We start from the raw sequence: 20,819 nt of genomic DNA, 5'->3' as shown, positions 1-20,819 counted from the left end.
ACAAATAAAAGAACCTTCAAAGCAACCCTAAAGCGCACGGGGAGCCAATGGAGGGAGGCTAAAACAGGCGTAATGTGCTCATATTTTGGAGGGCAGCAGCAGCATTCTGAGCCAACTGGAGACGCGCTAGAGCAGACTGGCTAAGAACAAGAACCGCATCATCCCCAGAGTCGTTTGCCAGGAGAACATCATTAAAAACCCGTAGCAGTGCTGACTCCGTGCTATGCAGAGTCTGAAAACCAGACTGAAAAACCTCCAGTACGTTGTGCTCATCTAAAGAGGACTTCAGCTGGGCATGAACAACTGTCTCTAAAATTCTGGAAAGAAAGGGCAGCTTGGAGATTGTTCTGAAGTTAGATAAAACTGTGGTGTCGAGGCCAGGTTTCTTCAGCAGTGTTTGGACTGCAGCGTGTTTAAAACTAGTGGGGGACCACGCCAGTGGACAGACAGCTGTTAATGACGGTTAAAACTGACTGCCCAATACATGGAAAAACCTCTTTTAAAAAGTGAGGCGGGATGGAGTCGTGAGGGACCCTTTATGTGGCCGACAGTGTCTATGAAAAACGACAGAGTAACGGGCTGAAATTTATGGAGCCCAGCCGGGCAGCAGACAGAGGCAGAGGGGTCGACGGCAGGAGCTGAGATCAGAGCCCTTGTACTAACAACTTTATCAATAAAAAACTCCTGAAAGTTGACGCACAGTTCGATGGATGCTTCCTGGCAAACCGGCTTGGGAGCATTTAAAACTGAGTCAGTGGTATTAAATAAAACTCGAGGGTTGTGGCGGTTTGACTCAATGACTCCAGCTAAGTGAGCTCTTTTGGCTTCCTTAACCACAGTCTGATAGTCTCTCCAGCGGTCTTTTAAAATTAAAAACGACACTTGCAGCTTGTCCTTCTTCCAGCTGCGCTCAGCTCTACCACACTCCCTCCTCACTGCTCCAGTTGCGTCGTTGAACCAGGGCTCCAGTTTTGCTCTACGATGTGCAGTCTTTAAAGGAGCCACGGAGTTCAGAACACCTTGACAGAATAGAATGGAACCATGAGCTGAGTTCCTCTGTATCCATAGAGGATAAACTAGAGGGGACGCAGAGCTGATTAAAAGCAGCGGAGAAGCGACCGGCAGAGAGAGAGTTCAAAAACCCGACAGTACCGAGCAGGAGCGCTGGATTTAAGACCAGCACACGGAAAGCTGACATTAAAAATCACAGGCTTATGATCAGAGAATACGTTATCACCGATCTCAATATTCGACACAGACAATCCATAAGACAGAACCAGGTCTAACGTGTGTCCGTGTTCATGTGTGGGACCCGACACACACTGAACCACATTAAAAGAGGCAATAAGACTTAGAAAGTCCTTCACCAGCCGCTTATCGGGACAGCACACACGAATATTAAAATGCACAATATTTCTCCTGTCTGGATTAAATTTCAGAAATACAGTTTAGATTTACTAAATATTCCAGGAATTCTTGCTCTCAGTTTGACCATAGAAATGAACTTGTTGTTGAGGCAGTTTGTGTTTGAGTTTTTCTGCCTCGAGCTTCATCACCAGTGATGTTCAGGACTCATTCTTGTATTTTACACTCTCTGATGTTTTCTTTTCTTCATGTCTAGTGTGTGAATCATTTCTGGTTTGTCTCTTCAGTGTCTCATGTGGCCCTGCAGCTTCTCCTCCTCCACCTCCTCCTGAAGCCTTCATCTTCTTCATCATCAGCTGCTCAGTGACTCTGTTGGACGTCTCACCGTGTGGCAGCAGCTCAGGTCAGTGGTGAAGATCCTCTTTATCAGCTCCACATCCACAGACGTAGTGAACGCAGCGTCTGTTGTTGTGCTAATAAGAAGCTGCATCTGAGCAGCAGCAGCTCTGTTCACTCCAGCCTCAGTCACACATGGAGTCAGAGCAACACTCTGTCAGAGCTGATTCCTCAATGTCAGATCTGATTAATCTCTCTCTAGTAACAGGCTATGTACCACAGGCTTTTAAGGTTGCTGTAATCAAACCTTTACTTAAAAAGCCCACTCTAGATCCAGATGTTTTAGCCAACTATAGACCAGTTTCCAACCTCCCATTTCTCTCCAAAATTCTGGAAAGAACAGTTGCAAATCAATTATGTGAACATTTACAAAGGAATAGCTTGTTTGAAGAGTTTCAGTCAGGCTTCAGAGTGCATCATAGCACAGAAACAGCTCTGGTGAAAGTTACTAATGACCTTCTCATAGCGTCAGATAATGGACTGGTCTCTATACTTATTTTATTGGACCTTAGTGCAGCATTCGATACAATCGACCACAAACTTTTATTACAGCGACTAGAACATTCTATTGGCATTAAAGGGACAGCACTGGACTGGTTTAAATCCTACTTATCAGACAGGTTCCAGTTTGTGCATGTCAACAATGACTCTTCTGAGCATACTAGGGTTAATCATGGAGTTCCTCAGGGTTCTGTCTTAGGACCAATACTGTTCACATTATACATGCTTCCCTTAGGCAACATTATTAGGAAGCACTGTATTAATTTCCATTGTTATGCTGACGACACTCAATTGTATTTATCTATGAAGCCAAATGAAACTAATCAGCTAGCTAGACTGCAAGATTGTCTTAAGGACATAAAGACCTGGATGACCTATAATTTCTTACTACTAAATTCAGACAAGACTGAAGTCATTGTATTTGGCCCCAAACATCTTAGAGAATTGCTTTCAAAGCATATAGTTACTCTGGATGTCATTACATTGGCCTCCAGTACTACTGTGAGGAACATCGGTGTTATCTTTGACCAGGACATGTCCTTTAACTCGCACATAAAACAAATCTGTAGGACTTCCTTTTTCCACCTGAGAAATATTGTGAAAATCAGGAACATCCTGTCTCAGAGTGATGCAGAAAAACTAGTCCATGCATTTGTTACTTCTAGGCTTGACTACTGTAATTCCTTATTATCAGGTTGTCCCAATAGCTCTCTGAAACATCTACAGCTGATCCAAAATGCTGCAGCCAGAGTACTGACGGGAGTTAGCAAGAGAGATCATATTTCTCCTATATTGGTTTCTCTTCATTGGCTTCCTGTTAAATCTAGAATAGAATTCAAAATCCTTCTTCTGACATATAAAGCTCTTAACAACCAATCTCCATCATATCTTAAAGACCTGATAGTACCATATTATCCTAGCAGAACTCTTCGCTCTCAGACTGCAGGCTTACTTGTTGTTCCTAGAATCTCTAAAAGTAGAATGGGAGGCAGAGCCTTCAGTTATCAGGCGCCTCTCCTGTGGAACCAGCTCCCAGTTTGGGTTCGGGAGGCGGACACCCTCTCTATTTTTAAGACCAGGCTTAAAACCTTCCTTTTCGACAAAGCTTATAGTTAGGGCTGACTGGGGGACCCTGACGGGGTATGCTGGTGTTTTCATTTGCACAACTGACTTCCCCTCTTGACGTCCCTTTAGTTTGCCCCTAGTTATGCTGCTATAGGCCTAGACTGCTGGGGAACCTCTCTTGATGCACTGAGCCCTTCTCTAACTACCTATGTATTTACTACATATACCATTATTGCATTACATTCACTCTGTTTCTTTCTGTGTCCTTTCTCCGAGTGTCCCTGGTCCCAGAGCTGGATGCTGGATGCTTCAGATGTGTGGTTGTGTTTTATGGTCCTTGTGTCCCACCCCCCCACCTCTCTATCTCTACCCCTCTATCTCTACCTCTACCCCTCTATCTCTACCTTTCTACCTCTTCTGTCCCTCTCAACCCGCCCGGCCAGCAGGCAGATGGTTCCCCCCACATTAGAGCCGGGTTCTGCTCGAGGTTTTTTTCCCTGTTAAAAGGGTGTTTTCCTTGCCACTGTCGCCTTTTGGCTTGCTCTGGGGGTCAGGCATATGGGTTCTGTAAAGCGTCTCGAGACAATTTGACTGTAATTGGCGCTATATAAATAAAATTGAATTGAAAATTGAATTGAACTGAGAGCTCTCAGCAGTTTTCTACCCATTTAAGAACAGGACAAACCGAACAAGCTGTTGTATCGATTTGTCCACGATTTCCTCTCATGTGTCCATTTTAAGGAGTTTGCAGTCAACCAAGGCCGACTCAGAATCACTCCCACCGGGAAGATCTGTGAAGGAAGGTCCACCCGGCTGGTCCAGAAGCTCCGGTCCAGCAGAGCAGCGTCAGGATGGAGACGTAACCGGGTGAGTTAACTAGAGAGGCGACACATTCACATAGAAAATCCAACAATTCCTTCTGTTTTTACAGTTTGTGACTCTGGTAAATGGTGTCATTTTTCAAAGCTGGTGGGTTTTGGGCTTCACAGATTGAACCTAAATGCTTTTCTTAAACAAACTGCTGAGCTGCTGCACAGTGAAATGTTTGAGTGGAGCTCAGGATGAAAGCATCAGAGCTGTTTTACATGTTTTTATGTTCAGCTAATATCATTTCCTCTGGACAATGTTTGTGGTGTTAGAAGTGGACGTTTGTAGGGAGTTTTCAGTTGTAATACTTAAATGCATAAATATTTGCAGTGGTGGTTTCACTGCAAGCATCTACTGATGTCACCAGTGAAGTAAATAAAAACAGCATTTGTTGAACTTTACGCCTCTCAGTGTCTGCAGTTAGTTTAGCTGAATCAATGCAAAGATATTTCTATTTTTCTACATGACAGGAATGTCAGTGAAATCCAAATGCTAAGAATAAACAAGTGATCTGCCTGGTCACAGATCCCACTTTAATCCAAAATAAAGACTTTGCAAGGAAATGAACTTGAAATATGAGCCACCAGTAAAAGTTGTGATCAGACAGAAGGGCCTGTATTTTATCTTTGGAGAAGTTTAACATGTAAGTTTGTGCAGCTGATCAGTGGTGAGGCCTGTGGATGACTGGAGATGTGTGTGGACACTTAGACGAAGCAGCAAATGTGTTGAAAATGAGTTGTCTTCTCAGAGTCTTGAAGATGTTTTGTCAGAGCTAAGAAAGAAGTAAGAGATCCTGCAGGTGATTGTTGAGTGGTGTTGAGGAATTTGAATGTAGAGGAATAGCAAAGAGATTTTGAAGATATTTAAGCCATAAGTTGTATTTTATTTGTTTGCTGTTCTCTCCCATTTGTAGTGAAGAGAAGTGATTTGACATGAAGAATGTGATTTGTGTGGCTTTGAAATTGTGTTAAAATGTAAAAATGAGTGATGAGGAGAAGAGTGTGACTTTTTAGTATTGTGTTTTTTAGCGTGTTCTTTAAAAGTTGTAGGTAGATTATCTTCTTTTTTTGATTTTGTGGATTGTTTTTTTTTTTTTTCAGTGTTGATGTCACCGCCTTGACGAATAGAAGAAAAGCCTGTATTTGGGTATGTAGGACTGGTAGTCCAGAGGTAGTGGTGGTGGTTTGGAGCCTGGAGAGTGCAGGTTCAATCCCCCACTCTGCTCAAGCTTTTTTTTTACATTTGGGCAAAATTTGCCTTCGTGCCTTCGTGCCTTCGTGCCTTCGTGCCTTCGTGCCTTCGTGCCTTCGTGCCTTCGTGCCTTCGTGCCTTCGTGCCTTCGTGCCTTCGTGCCTTCGTGCCTTCGTGCCTTCGTGCCTTCGTGCCTTCGTGCCTTCGTGCCTTCGTGCCTTCGTGCCTTCGTGCCTTCGTGCCTTCGTGCCTTCGTGCCTTCGTGCCTTCGTGCCTTCGTGCCTTCGTGCCTTCGTGCCTTCGTGCCTTCGTGCCTTCGTGCCTTCGTGCCTTCGTGCCTTCGTGCCTTCGTGCCTTCGTGCCTTCGTGCCTTCGTGCCTTCGTGCCTTCGTGCCTTGCTTATGGGTAAATCTCCTGGTTTTCCTTTTTCCCAGATCCAGTCCAGTCACACTCCACTCCACACCACAACCTTTCCACTCCACTATCACCCTCCACAAGGTTCCCAGCAGGGATTCGAACCATGACCGTCCACATGACAGACACACACCCTCTGTGTGAGCTATCTGTCACACAAGGTCCTTGGTGGAGTTTGTTGTAATGATGGTTGCAAGAGGTTGTCATGCAGCCAAAGTGTAAGATAAGATAAGAGATGAGATAAGATAAAGTTCTTTATTTCTCCCCACTCCAGGGGAAATTTACATTGTTACAGCAGCTTATGTAACAGTAGACATAGTGATAAGAATAAAATAATAATAGAACAATAGTAATAATATTTACAATATATACAAGGGTGACAGATGAGGGTAAAGTGGCTTAACAGAAAAAATAAAAATAAAAATAAAGTTTAAAAGTGCAGAGATGTGCAGTGCAAGAATGTCAGTGCAGATTTTATGGTTTGGGGTGGTAATGATATAGTCCAGTTTATGTTAACATCAGCCAGTGATGCTGATGTTGTAAAGTCTTATAGCAGATGGAATGAAGGACCTGCGATAGCGCTCTTTCTTGCAGGGTGGATGTGTAAAAAGTGTTAAAAGAGCCTTGAGCTGGATTCGAACCAAGGACCTCCTGGATGAGAGGCAGATAACTTACCACTGCACTATCCTTCCTACTGGGTGTAGCTGTTAGTTTTTGTAAATGATGGTACACAAAAGTATTAAGGAAGTGAAGATAATAAAGGTACTAAGGTGGATTTGAGAGGCAAAAAACTTACCTCTACACCAGGTGTCCTACAAGATGTTACTCTAACTTTGCTTCAATGATGCTATCAATTAGTACTGGCGCAACCAAACGACAAATAAAAGGTGTGAGTGGAGATCTGAATCATGTGAGGTTTGTTTCTGAGACTGAATACACCTGATCTCATCTGATCTGCAAAGCTAAGCAGGGTTGGGCCTGGTTAGTATTTGGATGGGAGACTACCTGGGAATACCAGGTGCCTTAAGCTTTTTACTTCTCCTCACAACCTGAACAACACACTGCTAGCGACAGCTATCAACTAAAACCTCTTGGTTTCTTTATTATACACTCTATGAGGTGGATAAGCTGCAGCTCATGCTGATTTATTGCTGCTTCTGGTTGGAGCCAAAGAACAAAGGCTTCACCTGTTGGAGCAGCTGATGTCCTGCAGCCTCTTCACCACAGAAAGCCTCTGACAGCTTCAATTCTTTACACTCTGACTGCAAGACACCAATCACATAGGAACATTTACATGTATGGAACAAAGAGCTGAGCTGACACTCAACATATGTTTGAGCATTTATTGATAAAGACATTCAAACATGTCTAGAGATAGAACACCAACGCACGGTGTAAGAAAGGTCAGAACAGACTTCACCTGCTCAGGAAACTGAGGTCCTTCGGGGTGCAGGGAGCAATTCTGAGGACCTTTTATGGTTGTGTGGTGGTATCAGCCATCCTGTATGGACTGGTCTGCTGGAGCAGCAGCATCACGGCTGCAGACAGGAAGAGACTAAAGAAACTGGTTAAGAAAGCAAGCTCTGTCCTGGGCTGGTGGTAGACAGGAGGATGATGACAAAGCTGTTGTCTATCATGGAGGACATCTCCCACCCCCTGCAGGAAACAGGACCATCACCGGCAGCTCCTTCAGGGACACACTGCTTCACCCACGATGTTTGAAGGAGGTCCTTCCTTCCTGCAGCAGTCAGACTGTGTTCAATCAAGCCTGCTCCCAGTAGTTCAGATCACCCATGAAGTAACTGCAATAAAATGTAAATAAGTCAATATGTGCAATTTCACAGGGTTTTTTTTTTTACAAGCATTTCTATTTCTTCTCTAAGGAGAAAGCATCTATTTATATCTGTGCACTGAGTGCTGCTTTTTTTTTTTTTTTTTAACTTTTTTCCTATCTGCTACTGCCACACTGAAAATTTCCCCACTGCAGGATCTACCTATCCATCCATCTATCTATGGTCCATCTACCTCCCTACCTATCTATCCATCCATCCATCCATCCATTCATCCATCCATCCATCCATCCATCCATCCATCCATCCATCCATCTCTCTCACAGGTGTGGGGGTTGATTCACCTGTTCTCAATCACCTTAATCCACGAAGGCCCGGTTCTTCATTCTTCCGCTCTCTGCCAGACCACAGACTTTGAAACCAGAACCTTTCTCCTACAATTAGTCTGGTTTCCCCTTTTTGTTTTCACCTTGGTTTAGTTATCCTTTCTGTGTTGGTTTTAGTTTCATTCGTTAAATAAACTCCTTGTAATCTTTGACCTGTGTCTGCAGATGTCCTGTGACACCAATGATCCCATCTGATATTTAGCATGTTTTCAATTATTGGTCCCATTTCTTAAAAAAAAAAAAAAAAAAAAAAAAGCCCCCTGAAATCTGATCAGATAAATGAATGTGAAACTACTTTGGGTCTGCTGCAGCTGCCTCCCTCTGATCTTGTTCCTGCCCACAGCACAATCTGATCAGTGAAACACTGAAGGACAACTTCAGCGTGTAAAACATAAATAAGCAAAGGCTGCAACTCGTGATTATTTTAATTTTAACTTAACTTTATGTGCTGTTCAAAAACTTTATTTTTTCTGCAAATGTGTAGTGATTCCAAATCTTGGTTATTGATCTCCTTGATTACAAAAAAATCTGTATCGACCCGGAAAAAAACAAACATGTCAGGCACCCTATGATGTTAACTGTTTGCCTGAATGTTTTTGTTTAAAATCCTCAGTAATAACCTTTGACTGGTTGCTCTTAACCCTGTAAAACTCACTGCTGCAAAAATACAACATCAGCTTATTTTTTAATTACTATTTTCTATTATATATATCTGAAATAAACCCTAATCTGTGGGTCTGACATCAGCGTGAGGTCAAAGAAGCTGCCATCAGCTGCTGCACTTCTGTCCGTCCAGCAGATGGAGCCATGGAGCTGCAGTCAAGTGAAGAGCAGCACAAGGCAACCACCACTTCCATCCACTGACGCATTCAATTTGACTGACGCTAATGTTTTATTGACTTCCAACCACTAAACCAATATGATCACTGATGCACTGAGCTGAAGAAGTAATGTTACATTTCAAACATAACTGGGGAAATAACCGAAACTTCTTCCTTAGGAAAGGAGAAAGTATAAGAGTATAAAGGCAGTGCAAGAATAAATAAGAAAAAAACGGTGCAAAAATTGCCCATAGCATTATATACAGATGACTTTATTCTTAAAAAAAAAAAAAAACAACAAACATGTAGAAGACTATATACAGAGGATCAGGTTTCAGGTATAGATAGATCGACAGATGAATCCTTACTGTGAAAATATTTAAAGACATTGAACATTGTGCAATATAAGGTCAGTCAGCAGCCTCAGTTCATGCACCAAGAAAACTTTTATGCATTTTTTAAAAATAAATTTTCTCCATTTACAAGGCAGGGAGATAACCGAAACTTCTTCCTTAATAGTTCCTGTTTAGTTTGTATGCTGTGGTGTCAGGATTACTACACGTGGAAATGAATATCAAATTAAAATCATTTCCATATCTTGACAAGTTGTTGCGATCAAAAAGTAAACTAAAGCTGCAAGCAGCGTTGGACGGGTCCTCGCATCCTTGCTGGTCGGCGAATCCACGCACATCCACCAGGTGGCGCTGCGACCGAGAGTGCATGTCGGCCTATGGATGCGATGAGGGCTGGACTCTGATCACACGTGCAAAATTTCAGGCAGATTGGAGCATATTCAGGCTACTTCTAGAGCTTTTCCTGTCCATCCACCAGGTGGCGCTGCGACCGAGAGTGTATATTGGCCTATGGATGTGATCAGGGTCAGACTCTGATCACACGTAAAATTTCAGGCAGATCGGACCATGTCCAGGCTAGTTATAGAGCTTTTCCTTCCAACCACCAGGTGGCGCTGCGACCGAGAGTTTATGTCGGCCTATGGATGTGATCAGGACTGGACTCTGATCACACCTGTAAAGTTTGAGGCAGATTGGAGCATGTTTAGGGCAGTTACACAGCAGTTGATGTTTCATGGCGAAGCATCAAAATTCACGAGGCCGCCATGGCCACGCCCTCAGACTTAAGGTGAGCATTTTGATAACTTTTGATCACCCATGCCTGGAGTACATCCTGGCCGAATTTCAGCTCTCTCGGTGTTACCCTATGTGAGTTTATAGCTTTTGAAAATGTACAAAAATGACCCAAAATCGTCAAAACGTATGACATATAATTCAAAATGGCCGACTTTCTGTTGGGTTTTGGGCATGGCTGTCAATTACATTTTTGTGTGTCTTGATGAGTTACATATGCCTACCAAGTTTCATAATTCTAGGTGACACGTACTGGCCGTAGTAAATGTTTGAAATTTTCCAGGTGGCGCTATGGAGCCATTTTGCCAAACACATGTGCAGTTTCCCTAAAATCTGAAATGGGTTGCCGGTCCAGATATGTGTGGCAATTTTGGCGAGCATTTGAGCATTTTTAACCTGTCAAAAAGTACTTTGTTTATTCCGGCAACGATACGTTGCCACGGCAACAGCGTTTTATGAATCGTCAAAATCTTCACACTGTGCCATCGTCAATGTGTGGTCACTCACCTGACCAATTTTCAGAATCATATGACAAAGTATCAGGCAATGGCACGTGCAAATGTAATGACAATTTCTTCCTGTTGCCAATAGGTGGCGCTATGAGTATTTCTAAATTTATGAGTGTGGATGTGTTCAGAACCGGACTGGTGTCCATCACATCAAGTTTGGTCCGGATTGGATCATTTCCAGCTGAGATATTAATAATTCAATTTTTATGGCGAGAAATCGAAATTCGCCGCGCCGCCACAGACACGCCCCTTGACGACGAGTCACCATTTTCTTTGGGAATCATCATCAATGTGTTCAGGCTTATGTTACCATATTTGAGGTGAATCTGATCAACGTGCTAAGAATAGCACATCAAAGTGTGAAAAATGTCAATTTCCTGCTACCACAAGGTGGCGCTATGACTGTGAATGTATATAACCACATGGATATTGTCAGGGCTGGACATTGATCACACGTGAAATTTCAGGCAGATTGGACCATGTGCAGCTGAGTTAGACACCACTTCCTGTTTCATGGTGAAGGATCCATTTTTTTGGGAGTCGCCATGGCCACGCCCTTTGAAATGAAATGAACATTTTGATAATTTTTCATCAGGTCGCGTGTTTGCATATATTGGCCAAATTTGACGTCTGTCGGACTTATCCCCGATGAGTTATTAATTTTGAAAAATTTACAGCTAATTCAAGATGGCCGACTTCCTGTTGGTGTTAGGGCGTGGTCATGATTGACTTTTTTGGGTTTCCTGATGTGCTGAATATGCATACAAAATTTTGTAGCTGTACATGAAACATCGTGCAAGTTGGCCTAATGACCAAATTTTCAATTTTCCAGGGGGCGCTATGGAGCCATTTTGCCACACACATGCGCAACTCCCATAAAATATCAAATTTTTCGCGAGGCCTGATGAGCATGCCACGTTTGATGCGTTTTGGGGTATGATAAGGCCGCCAAAAAGGTAATTCAAAAGTCCGGAAAAGAATAATAATAATAATAATAACAATAATAATAATAATAATAATAATAATAATAATAATAATAATCAATAATTCCTTGCATTCCAATAGGGTCTTCGCACCATTCGGTGCTCGGACCCTAATAATAATAAATAATTCCTTGCATTCCAATAGGGTCCTCCGCACCGTCGGTGCTCGGACCCTAATAATAATAATAATAATAATAAACCCTTGCATTCCAATAGGGTCTTCGCACCGTCGGTGCTCGGACCCTAATAATAATAACAATAATAATAATAATAATAATAATAATAATAATAATAATAATAATAATAATAATAATAATAATAATAATAAATAATTCCTTGCATTCCAATAGGGTCTTCGCACCGTCGGTGCTCGGACCCTAAATAACACTTAAATGTCAAATTTTTGAGATAAAACGTCAAAAATGCAACTTTCCAAAAACATATTCATTTACAAACTGAGTTTTGGGAGATATTTTCTGATGTTTATTGCGTTTTATGTACTTAGAAATTACTTTTAGTATATAATAGAATAATACATGGAGGGTTTGACTTTTTTTTTAATGAAGGTAATAAATGCATATACCAGTAATATGGTGAGGCCTTAACTATCATTTTTAAATTGGACAGGGACATTTTAAGAAAAAATATTGTATTTCTTAATATTGACATTGGATTTTAACTTTATTTTTGTTATTTATATAGAAATCAATCAGGTAAATATTTACTGACAGACAGACAGACAGATAGGTTAGTAACATTAACATTAAAGGTTAGTATATGCATTGATAACATTGTAGTGTGATAATGTTAATATTTAAACTTCTAATGATTTTTTGAATTAGGTAAATTCATGTAATAACATTGTAGGTTTTTGAATAATTAAAAATACTTCTTACTAGGTTTTAATATTCATATTAACACTTGAAGTAGATTTTTTGTCTCCGTTTTCTTTTTCGAAATGTTCCGTAAAAATCACCGTGACGTCACTAAGAATAGCTTAATTTTTATAAATAATTTATTAAATTGTGTTTCATTTATTAGTAGCGTTCATTAGATACCTCAGTGTCAATAATTTAGTGTTTTATTAAATATTAAACACAATCAAAAAGCAGCTCCGACCACCAGGCGGCGGACTGTTGTTCTTCCTGGTTCAGAGGTCACCGGTGAACACGTGATCCCATAAACACTGTTCTGCGCATGTGCGAACTGTTCCTGCTGCATGCCGACAGAAAACATTCAGTTGATTCGGTCTCACGTGTTCGTTCGGTTCCGATAAATTCGTGTTTTTTCTGGCCGGACTCCGGTTGCGCCCGGTGGGGAAACATGGAGGACGTAAACCTCATCAAGCTGCCGGAGGACGAGGACGGGACACCGGCCACGAAGAGACCCAGACCGCTGACGTTCGACCCGGAGAGTGAAGAGGAGAAGCGGCAGAAGAACGTGAAGAGGCTGGCGATGCTGGGGGAGACGGACGGCTCGGTGAAGCTGCTGGAGGAGCTGGTGTTCGGGGCCGAGGACGAGCTGCTGGAGAGACTCGTGGAGGAGGTGAAGTTCTCACCAGACCCAGTTCAAAAATCTGATAATTTAACGTTCTCTCAGTCCTGGACAGAAGAATCTTAGTCCAACAACAAAGTTCATAAATCTTTATGGATTCTAGTTAGTGAGGACTCATTCGGCTGTCTGGTTGTTGACAAGCATCACTTTACCTGAGTAAGAGGACAGAAAATAATCAGTGTTCTTGCTCAAGACAAAGGTATTTGTTTGAGGACTAAATGTGACAGAAGAAGAGGTTTTTCTGCGCCATTATAAACATAAACTAATAGACTTTAAACTCATTCTTGTGGTTCTGTTTCACCATAAGTTGGAACAATCGTCAACTTTTTCGATTTCTGACCCATCTAGTGCATGCAATATCTCCTCAGATGTTGGGTTAAGGTGCATGAACTTCATCTTTCCAGCATTCAGGAAGAGTCCAATCAGTCTTGTTTCTCACTCTACCCGATGCAGAAGGTCTTGTGCTTCACTGAGAGTGTTTTCCCGGAGAGCGATGTCATCTGCGAATGCAAGATCTGAGAGGACTTCTCTCAGGGTGTTTTCTACTTTGACGACACTTTAGGGTCAGACCATCGAAGGGAAAGATTGCATTTCTCAGTGCTTAGTCTAAGTAGATGATGAAGAGGAAAGATGGTAGAGGGTCTCCTTGAAATACTCCGGTGTCTATGGAGAAGAGATCTGTGTTGCCTTCAGGAATCTTGACTATCGCACAAGTGTTGACATACATAACTTCTATTGCTTCAAGAATAGGAATAGGGATTCCATATGCCAGTAGAATTTGGAACGTTTTGTTTCTGTCAATTGAGTCAGAAGCCTTCTTGAAATCAATGAAAACCAGTATTCCACCAGACTCTCTTTAAAATGTCACTCATTTAATCTTCGCTTTCTCATAAACATCAGTGTTTGAGTGTGAAATCAGAGTTCTTGATGTGTTCTACTGAATCCGGCTCCATAATTATCGCTAAAAGTAGTTTTTGGTGCGTCCTGGCTGAGAACCTTCCTAACAGGTGATGGTTTCTGTTTCAGTGCAAACAGTCTTGAATCTGTGCTGAAACACCGAGTTGGTCTTTAGGAGTAACACAACACTGAATGTTCTGCTAGAAGGACTTGACTTCAACAACACTTTCAACTTGTTGTGAACCTCCAGGAGGACGAGGAGGAGCCGGCTGAAGCTCTGCTGGTGCAGCATGAAGACGACGAGTTGGAGGACGAAGCCCTTCAGCAGCCGCTCAGGAAAGCTGCCTGGGTGGACGAAGACGACGAGCTGGAGGAAGAGTGAGTCTCTGGTCGAACACCTGCAGCCTCGGTTACTATGACGACACTAACATCACCTGTGTTTCAGGGTGGACATGAGGCATCGTTACCGTAGAAACCTGATGAAGGGAGACGCCGAGTCGACCATGTCCAAACAGAAACTACAGCAGAGGATGAGGGAGCAGTAAGTGCACACCTGGATACACACCTAAACACACACCTGGACACACACCTGAACTAACACTTGGACACATAGGACATGCCTAAACACACCTGGATACACACGCACTTGGGTACACACCTGGATACACACCTGGACACACATCTAAACACACACCTGGACTCACACCTGGACACACCTGCACACATCTAAACACACACGTGGACTCACACCTGGACACACCTGCACACATCTAAACACACACCTGGACTCACACCTAAACACACACCTGAACACACCTGGACACACCTAAACACACACCTGAACACACCTGTATACACACACTTCACATTTCTAAAACACACTGAACACATTTACTTTTCACACACCTGAGTACAGAGTTACTGCTCTCCTTCCTGTACACACCTGGACACACCTGTTCTCACCTGTACACAGCCGTTTTACTGACCGCGCTGTGTTCCAGGTTCCAGAAGGCGATGGGAGGAACTCCATCGTGGGCTGAAAGCGGCACCAAGAAAAAAAAGAAGAAGAAGAAAGGTGGAGTTTAAAACTAAAACAGTTTCCTGTTGCTTCAGGTGAATCTTCTGTCTGAACTTGGTGTGTTTGTTCCTGAAGCTGCTGATGATGACGACGATGATGATGACGACGAAGACGATGATGATGAAGATGACCTGCTGAGGAGGACGGGGAACTTCGTGGCGTCTTCAGAGAGTCTGCCCAGCGGCATCCTGAGGGTCAGTGAGTCACCTGAACGCAGCACCTGAGTGGCAGGTTCACTGCAGAACAGCAGACGATGATGAAGAGTTGATCAGTTAGCAGCAGAACATGACGATGACAGACGTTTCACACGGCAGCGTTCCTCCACCGTCTCTGGTTCTGTTCAGAGTTTATTCATTTAAATCATGAAACTAAGTTCTGTGAAGTTTAGCAGAATTTAGAGAATTTTTCTGTTTTCACTCTGAGTTATAAAAGTAACATGATGTCGTCAGATCAGATTCTTCTGATGTTAGAGCCTCAAAAGTTGGTAAAATGTCGACCAAAGACTGTATTTTAGTAGAAATATGGATCCATCCATATATGTACTCTTACAGGAACTTTATAGAGACACAAAACCAGCCTCAGGTTTATTTTCAGGGTCCAATAATTAAAGTGTTGGATCCATTCAGTCGTTGTGATCTGATGAAACTATTCTATCTGTTCTCAGCATATTTCATGGCTGTTAGTTTTATTTGTGGTGATACTGAACCCGGATTTACAGGTTTTCTTTGAAGGCGAAAATATAAAAATTCAGGTGTGAAAACAGTTTTGGGTCCTAAATAACAAATGTAAAAACTCTGAAGAGAATCTGAGATGCTGCAGAAACATCTAAACTGAGTTGTGACTGAAAGTCTTTTTTCCATTAGAAATTTTCAGCTTGTGAATCAGAAAAGATGACACTTTGTTCAAAATGCAGCAGCCAAGTGTCGAAAGGGAACAAAGAAACGCGAGCACAGAATGTTGCTGCTTTCCTCACTTCACTGGCTTCCAGTTACGTTCAGGATTGATTTTAAGATTCTTTTATTTGTGTTTAACCCTCGTGTCGTCCTGCAGGTCAAAAATGACCCATTTTGAAAATGTGTAAAAAAAAAAATTTTTTCCCACATTTTATATATACATTTTATGTATCCCAAATAATAAATATATATATATATATATATATATATATATATATATATATATATATATATATATATATATATAGTAAAGCTTCTAATATTTTCTTTCAGAACATTTACAACAAAATGACGATTTGTTGTGAATGTTCTTAAAGAAACATTTTTTTAAACGTTTCTTTTTTTCCACCAGAAATGTTCAAAAATTTCCCAAAAATGTTGAAAATGTGTACATCAGAAGTTTCACTGTGAAAATATTTTTTTCCACATTTTCAAACTTTAAAACAGATCAATTTGACCCGCAGGACGACAAGAGCGTTAAAAAGAAAAAAAGTTTTGTACATATATAAGCCGCAGGTGTCCACGTTTTAACATGAGATATTTACACAGAAAGATTTTTTTTAACTTTTAATTAAATAAATGCATTTTTCCGAACAGTGCCTGGAACACAGCAGTAAAACACACTGAGTCAGTTCACGCTGCCGACTCCAACGTCTCTCCATCGAATCGCTGAGGCCAAGCCAACATGCAGCAGCTCTATTTCCTTTTCAACAGGCAGATCGATTGCCTCTAACTTAAAATCTGCATCATATGCATTTCTTCGTGTGTTTTCCATGATGAGGGTGTGTATGAAGTGCCAAAATGACCGATCTGAAGAATTTAGTGTGAGTGTGTTTGATTTAATTCGAACAGTTTCGTTGGTCCACTGTGACCTGTTCGGTAATTTCATTCTGATGTGACGAGGCTAAATGTATTGATGGCATGAAGCTCGTTAGCCCGTAAAAATCTATACATTCGCCACATCGTTGTATAAGCCGCAGGGTTCAAAGTGTGAGAAAAAAGTAGCGGCTTATAGTCCGGAAATTACGGTAGATTTAGTGTTTTGTAGGAAAACAACAAGATCTAAAAGATCAGACAAACAGAACTCTGAAACAGTCATAAGTGTTTTGGTCCAAACTGAACATCTGAGGTTCTCTAAAGTTCTGTTCTGTCCATCAGATGAAGAAGTGTCTCCATGCCAACAGCTGTCGGTCCTCAGAGGACCGACTCACCACCGTCCAGTTCCATCCCTCAGCTCAGGTCATCCTGACCGCCGGCCTTGACCAATCAGTCTGCCTCTTCCAGGTTTGTTCCTCCTCCTGCCTCCATCCTGATTGGTGGAGATGATCACCTGACTGTAACCTGTTCCTCCTGCAGGTGGACGGAAAGACTAACCCGAAGATCCAGAGCATCCACCTGGAGAGATTCCCCATCCACAAGGCTCAGTTCAGCCGGGACGGAGAGACGGTGATCGCCACCAGTTTTAGGAACAAGATGTTCTACCTGTACGACATGATGGAAGGCCGAGTCTCACCTGTTCACACCGTCAGAGGTCAGAGCTGCTGCAGGGCTTCAACAGGAAGCAGCAGAGAATCAAAAAACAGACACTGAGCTTCATCAGATCGTTACAGAAGCTGAGAATGTGACAGACACATGGAGAGTAAATAAATTAGATGAAATCTGATGATTTTCAGTTTAGATTTGGTTCATTTTCCTGATGGAACCTTCTGACAATCTGAGAACATCCTTCAATTTGATTTTCTTTCTTTTATTTTGACGGTCTAACTTCCTCTGTTTGTATCCAGGTCTGAATGAAGCTCGGGTGAAGGAGTTCTCGGTGTGTCCTGAAGGAGGCGCTCTGCTGCTCACTGGATCTCGAGGATACCTTCATCTGCTCACACTGAAGGTGATTCTTCTTCTGCTGTCAGAAGGTTCTGCTTCTCCATCATCTTCTTTAATCACCTGGAAAACTTCACACATTAGAACAGATAAAAGAAGGTGTTTCTGGTGTTTCAAGGAGAAAAGAGAAAGAAATTTTGGACATTAAAGAGCGAGGTGTCTTGTTGCACTGCTGTTAAGGAAACTGTCTAGATGAACCTCGTTCTTCTGAAATATCAAATTTCACTGAGAACATTCAGGTTTTTAGTCCTTGTTACTCCACTTGATGTTTTTACGTTCGACTGAATTGGAGAAAACAAAAACAAAAATCTCTAAATTTGGCTGTTTTATATTAAAAACGACTTGAATCAGACTTCAACAAGGTCAGATAGAGAAGATCAGATGAATAATTCTCTAAACTGTGTTCAGACGAAGGAGGTGGTTCGCAGCATGAAGATCAACGGAGACGTCAGCGGCGTCGCGTTTTCTGCAGACAGCGGCAAAATCTTCGCTAACTCAGGTGAGACAAAGACAGTAAAAATAATCTGTTCAAGGTAAAAGTCCTGCAAAAGTTTTACTGATGTGAAAGTATCAAAATAAAGTAAAAGTACCCATTCTGCAGTACATTGTGTACTATACTGGACCTGTTCACAGTTTTTGCTCACCTGGAGGTTTGAATCATTGAACCCAAACTCTGAACAGAAGCTTCTTCAGAGCGGGTTAGATGAGCAGCATCAGTTGCCATGGTGACATAGATGAGCAGCATCAGTTACCGTGGTGATGTAGCAAGTTAAAACAGCCTCCTTCATGACACTGAAAACTCTTCTCTCTCTGTGTGTGTGTGTGTGTGTGTGTGTGTGTGTGTGTGTGTGTGTGTGTGTGTGTGTGTGTGTGTGTGTGTGTGTGTGTGTGTGTGTGTGTGTGTGTGTGTGTGTGTGTGTGTGTGTGTGTGTGTGTGTGTGTGTGTGTGTGTAGAGGAGGGGGAGGTGTATGTGTTTGATTTGCGCAGCAGTCGGTGTATGAACAAGTTCTCTGATGACGGTTGTGTTCGGGCGTCATCCATCGCTGCGGCTCCTAACGGACAGTACCTGGCCTGTGGGTAAGACACGCCCACATGATCATCCAGCTGTCTGATTGGCTGACAGCTGCCTGTCATGTCTATGTCATATCTGGGGTTTGTTCATCGTTAACTTGCTGTCTGTGTGTCAGCTCTCAGTCAGGTGTGGTCAACATCTACTCCCAGGAGGCGTGTCTTAACTCGGCCAATCCGAAGCCTCTGAAGGCCGTGATGAACCTGCTGACCTCGGCGACCTCCCTCGCCTTCAACCCTTCGTCTGAGATCCTCGCAATCGCTTCCCGAGACGAGGACGAAGCCGCACGGCTGGTAAGACGACGACGACGATGATGATGACGATGGTGATGATGAAGAGCACTAACCCTCACCTGTCTCCTCAGGTACACATGGCCAGCCTCACCGTCTTCTCCAACTTCCCCGTTGCCAAGAACAAGTTCGTCTATCGAACCAGCTGCCTCGACTTCTCCCCAAACAGCGGCTTCTTCTCATTGGCTAACAACAAAGGCCACGCCCCCCTCTTCAGGTGAGACAGCCAATCAGCATCCATGTTTATCCCTAAGCTAAACCATTAGCATCAAATGTGCCAGTATTTGCATGTTAGCACTTAGCAAGATAGCAACTGTTGGATGTTAGCTTTTAGTATTTTAGATGTTTGTTGAAAAAGAGGCTAAAAAAAGATCACAAAGACACAAAACTCTACCAGACAGCTGCAGAAAATGACGATGAGGTTGTTTTGAGTCTGATTTATTAAGATCGTATCGTATTTTCAAATAGTGGTTTAAATGTGTGACAACAGACAGACCGACTTTAACGTGTTGTGTTTGTGCAGGTTGCTGCATTACAAAGACTTCTGAGGACGAACTGTGTGTAAATAATGTGACGAGGAGCCGAACACCGAAGATCCTCAGAACAAACGTTGAATTTTATTGTTTGTTTGATCTCAAAACAGAACTGAAACTGAATTATGTGTATTTTCCGAGCTTGTACCTAAACAAATATTTCTGATTTTTAAAGTAAAGAGTCTTGAACTGATCGAACTCTGCTGTCTCATCATTTAACCTAAAAATCATTTGATCTCATTCTTCTGACTTCATATCATCATAGATATAAGTTTATTTGGTTTCATATTTAACTTCTGAAATTCCTGCAGAGGGTCAGACTTTAACTGTAACTTTATTTTAGCGCTTTTATTTAATTAAAAAAACACAGTATGCTTTTGCTCTCATTAAATTTAAGATCAGATTAAATTTATTTATAAAGCAAATTTAAATACATCGTTGGTTATTCTTAGTTTCACCAGCAGCTGGTTTCTGTCGCTGCTGAGCCTCCGAACAGGTGAACCAGGTGTGTCATGATGTCCCAGCAGTTGCACAGCTCACAGGCTGAACCGGCCAATAAGGAGGCAGGAATGCAAACCGCCAAACTGGATCCAAGACACACACAGACAGGAATGTTCCCTGTCCGGTCCGTCTGTTTCAGGTTGAAGCACGACAAACTTTCATCCTCTCAGAGATCAGCTTCAACCGTCATCATCACCTGCAGCAGGTCAGAGGTTAAAGGTTGTCCACTCTGAGGACACGTTCACTGACCCTCGTTAAAAATACTTTCTCAAAGTTCATCACTTGAATATTATATCACTTAGATTCTTCTCATTTTTATGTGAATAATAACTTGAAATGTATCATGTAAATATTATGCTATAACTAATTTATATTTGTTTTGATGATTTTGATACTTTATATTTATTTTATATATGATAACCCTGTAGAAATGTAGATTCTTGCATAAATTATTATTATTTTTATTAATCTAATTATTTAGATTTTTAATTGAGCTATTGTTTAATTGAAATTCTTGCATTTAATTTTATATATATATTGTGTGTATATACATATATAATTTTATTCTTGCATAAAAATTTACAGTTAAATTAGTAATAATTTATATTATGTTATTTTTTTCTTTGACTTTA

The 20,819-nt window shown here is 41.8% G+C and overlaps 1 protein-coding gene across 1 annotated transcript; it reads left to right on the top strand.

The window, feature by feature from the left end:
• Nucleotides 1-12,620: 12,620 nt before the first annotated feature.
• On the top strand, nt 12,621-19,879 carry utp18 (UTP18 small subunit processome component). The gene is made up of 13 exons (XM_055005172.1): nt 12,621-12,978; nt 14,135-14,262; nt 14,330-14,425; nt 14,886-14,959; nt 15,038-15,156; nt 17,074-17,199; nt 17,272-17,446; nt 17,700-17,800; nt 18,202-18,292; nt 18,748-18,871; nt 18,982-19,156; nt 19,228-19,370; nt 19,677-19,879. Exons 1-13 carry the CDS (start codon nt 12,631-12,633, stop codon nt 19,699-19,701), a joined length of 1,725 nt encoding a protein of 574 aa, XP_054861147.1. The 5' UTR covers nt 12,621-12,630; the 3' UTR covers nt 19,702-19,879.
• The last annotated feature ends 940 nt before the right edge of the window (nt 19,880-20,819 follow it).

This window comes from Amphiprion ocellaris, chromosome 19 (genome assembly GCF_022539595.1).
Source record: "Amphiprion ocellaris isolate individual 3 ecotype Okinawa chromosome 19, ASM2253959v1, whole genome shotgun sequence".
In the NCBI taxonomy this organism is placed as follows: domain Eukaryota; kingdom Metazoa; phylum Chordata; class Actinopteri; family Pomacentridae; genus Amphiprion; species Amphiprion ocellaris.
This window is presented reverse-complemented; position numbering and strand designations above follow the sequence as displayed.

Bases quoted from the DNA above. Each gene is read 5' to 3' on its own strand.
- utp18 (XM_055005172.1), top strand. From the start codon at position 12,631: ATGTGCGAACTGTTCCTGCTGCATGCCGACAGAAAACATTCAGTTGAT. The intron at 15,157-17,073 runs GTCAGTGAGTCA...TCTGTCCATCAG, and splicing joins TGCCCAGCGGCATCCTGAGG to ATGAAGAAGTGTCTCCATGC. The intron at 17,447-17,699 runs GTCAGAGCTGCT...GTTTGTATCCAG, and splicing joins ACCTGTTCACACCGTCAGAG to GTCTGAATGAAGCTCGGGTG.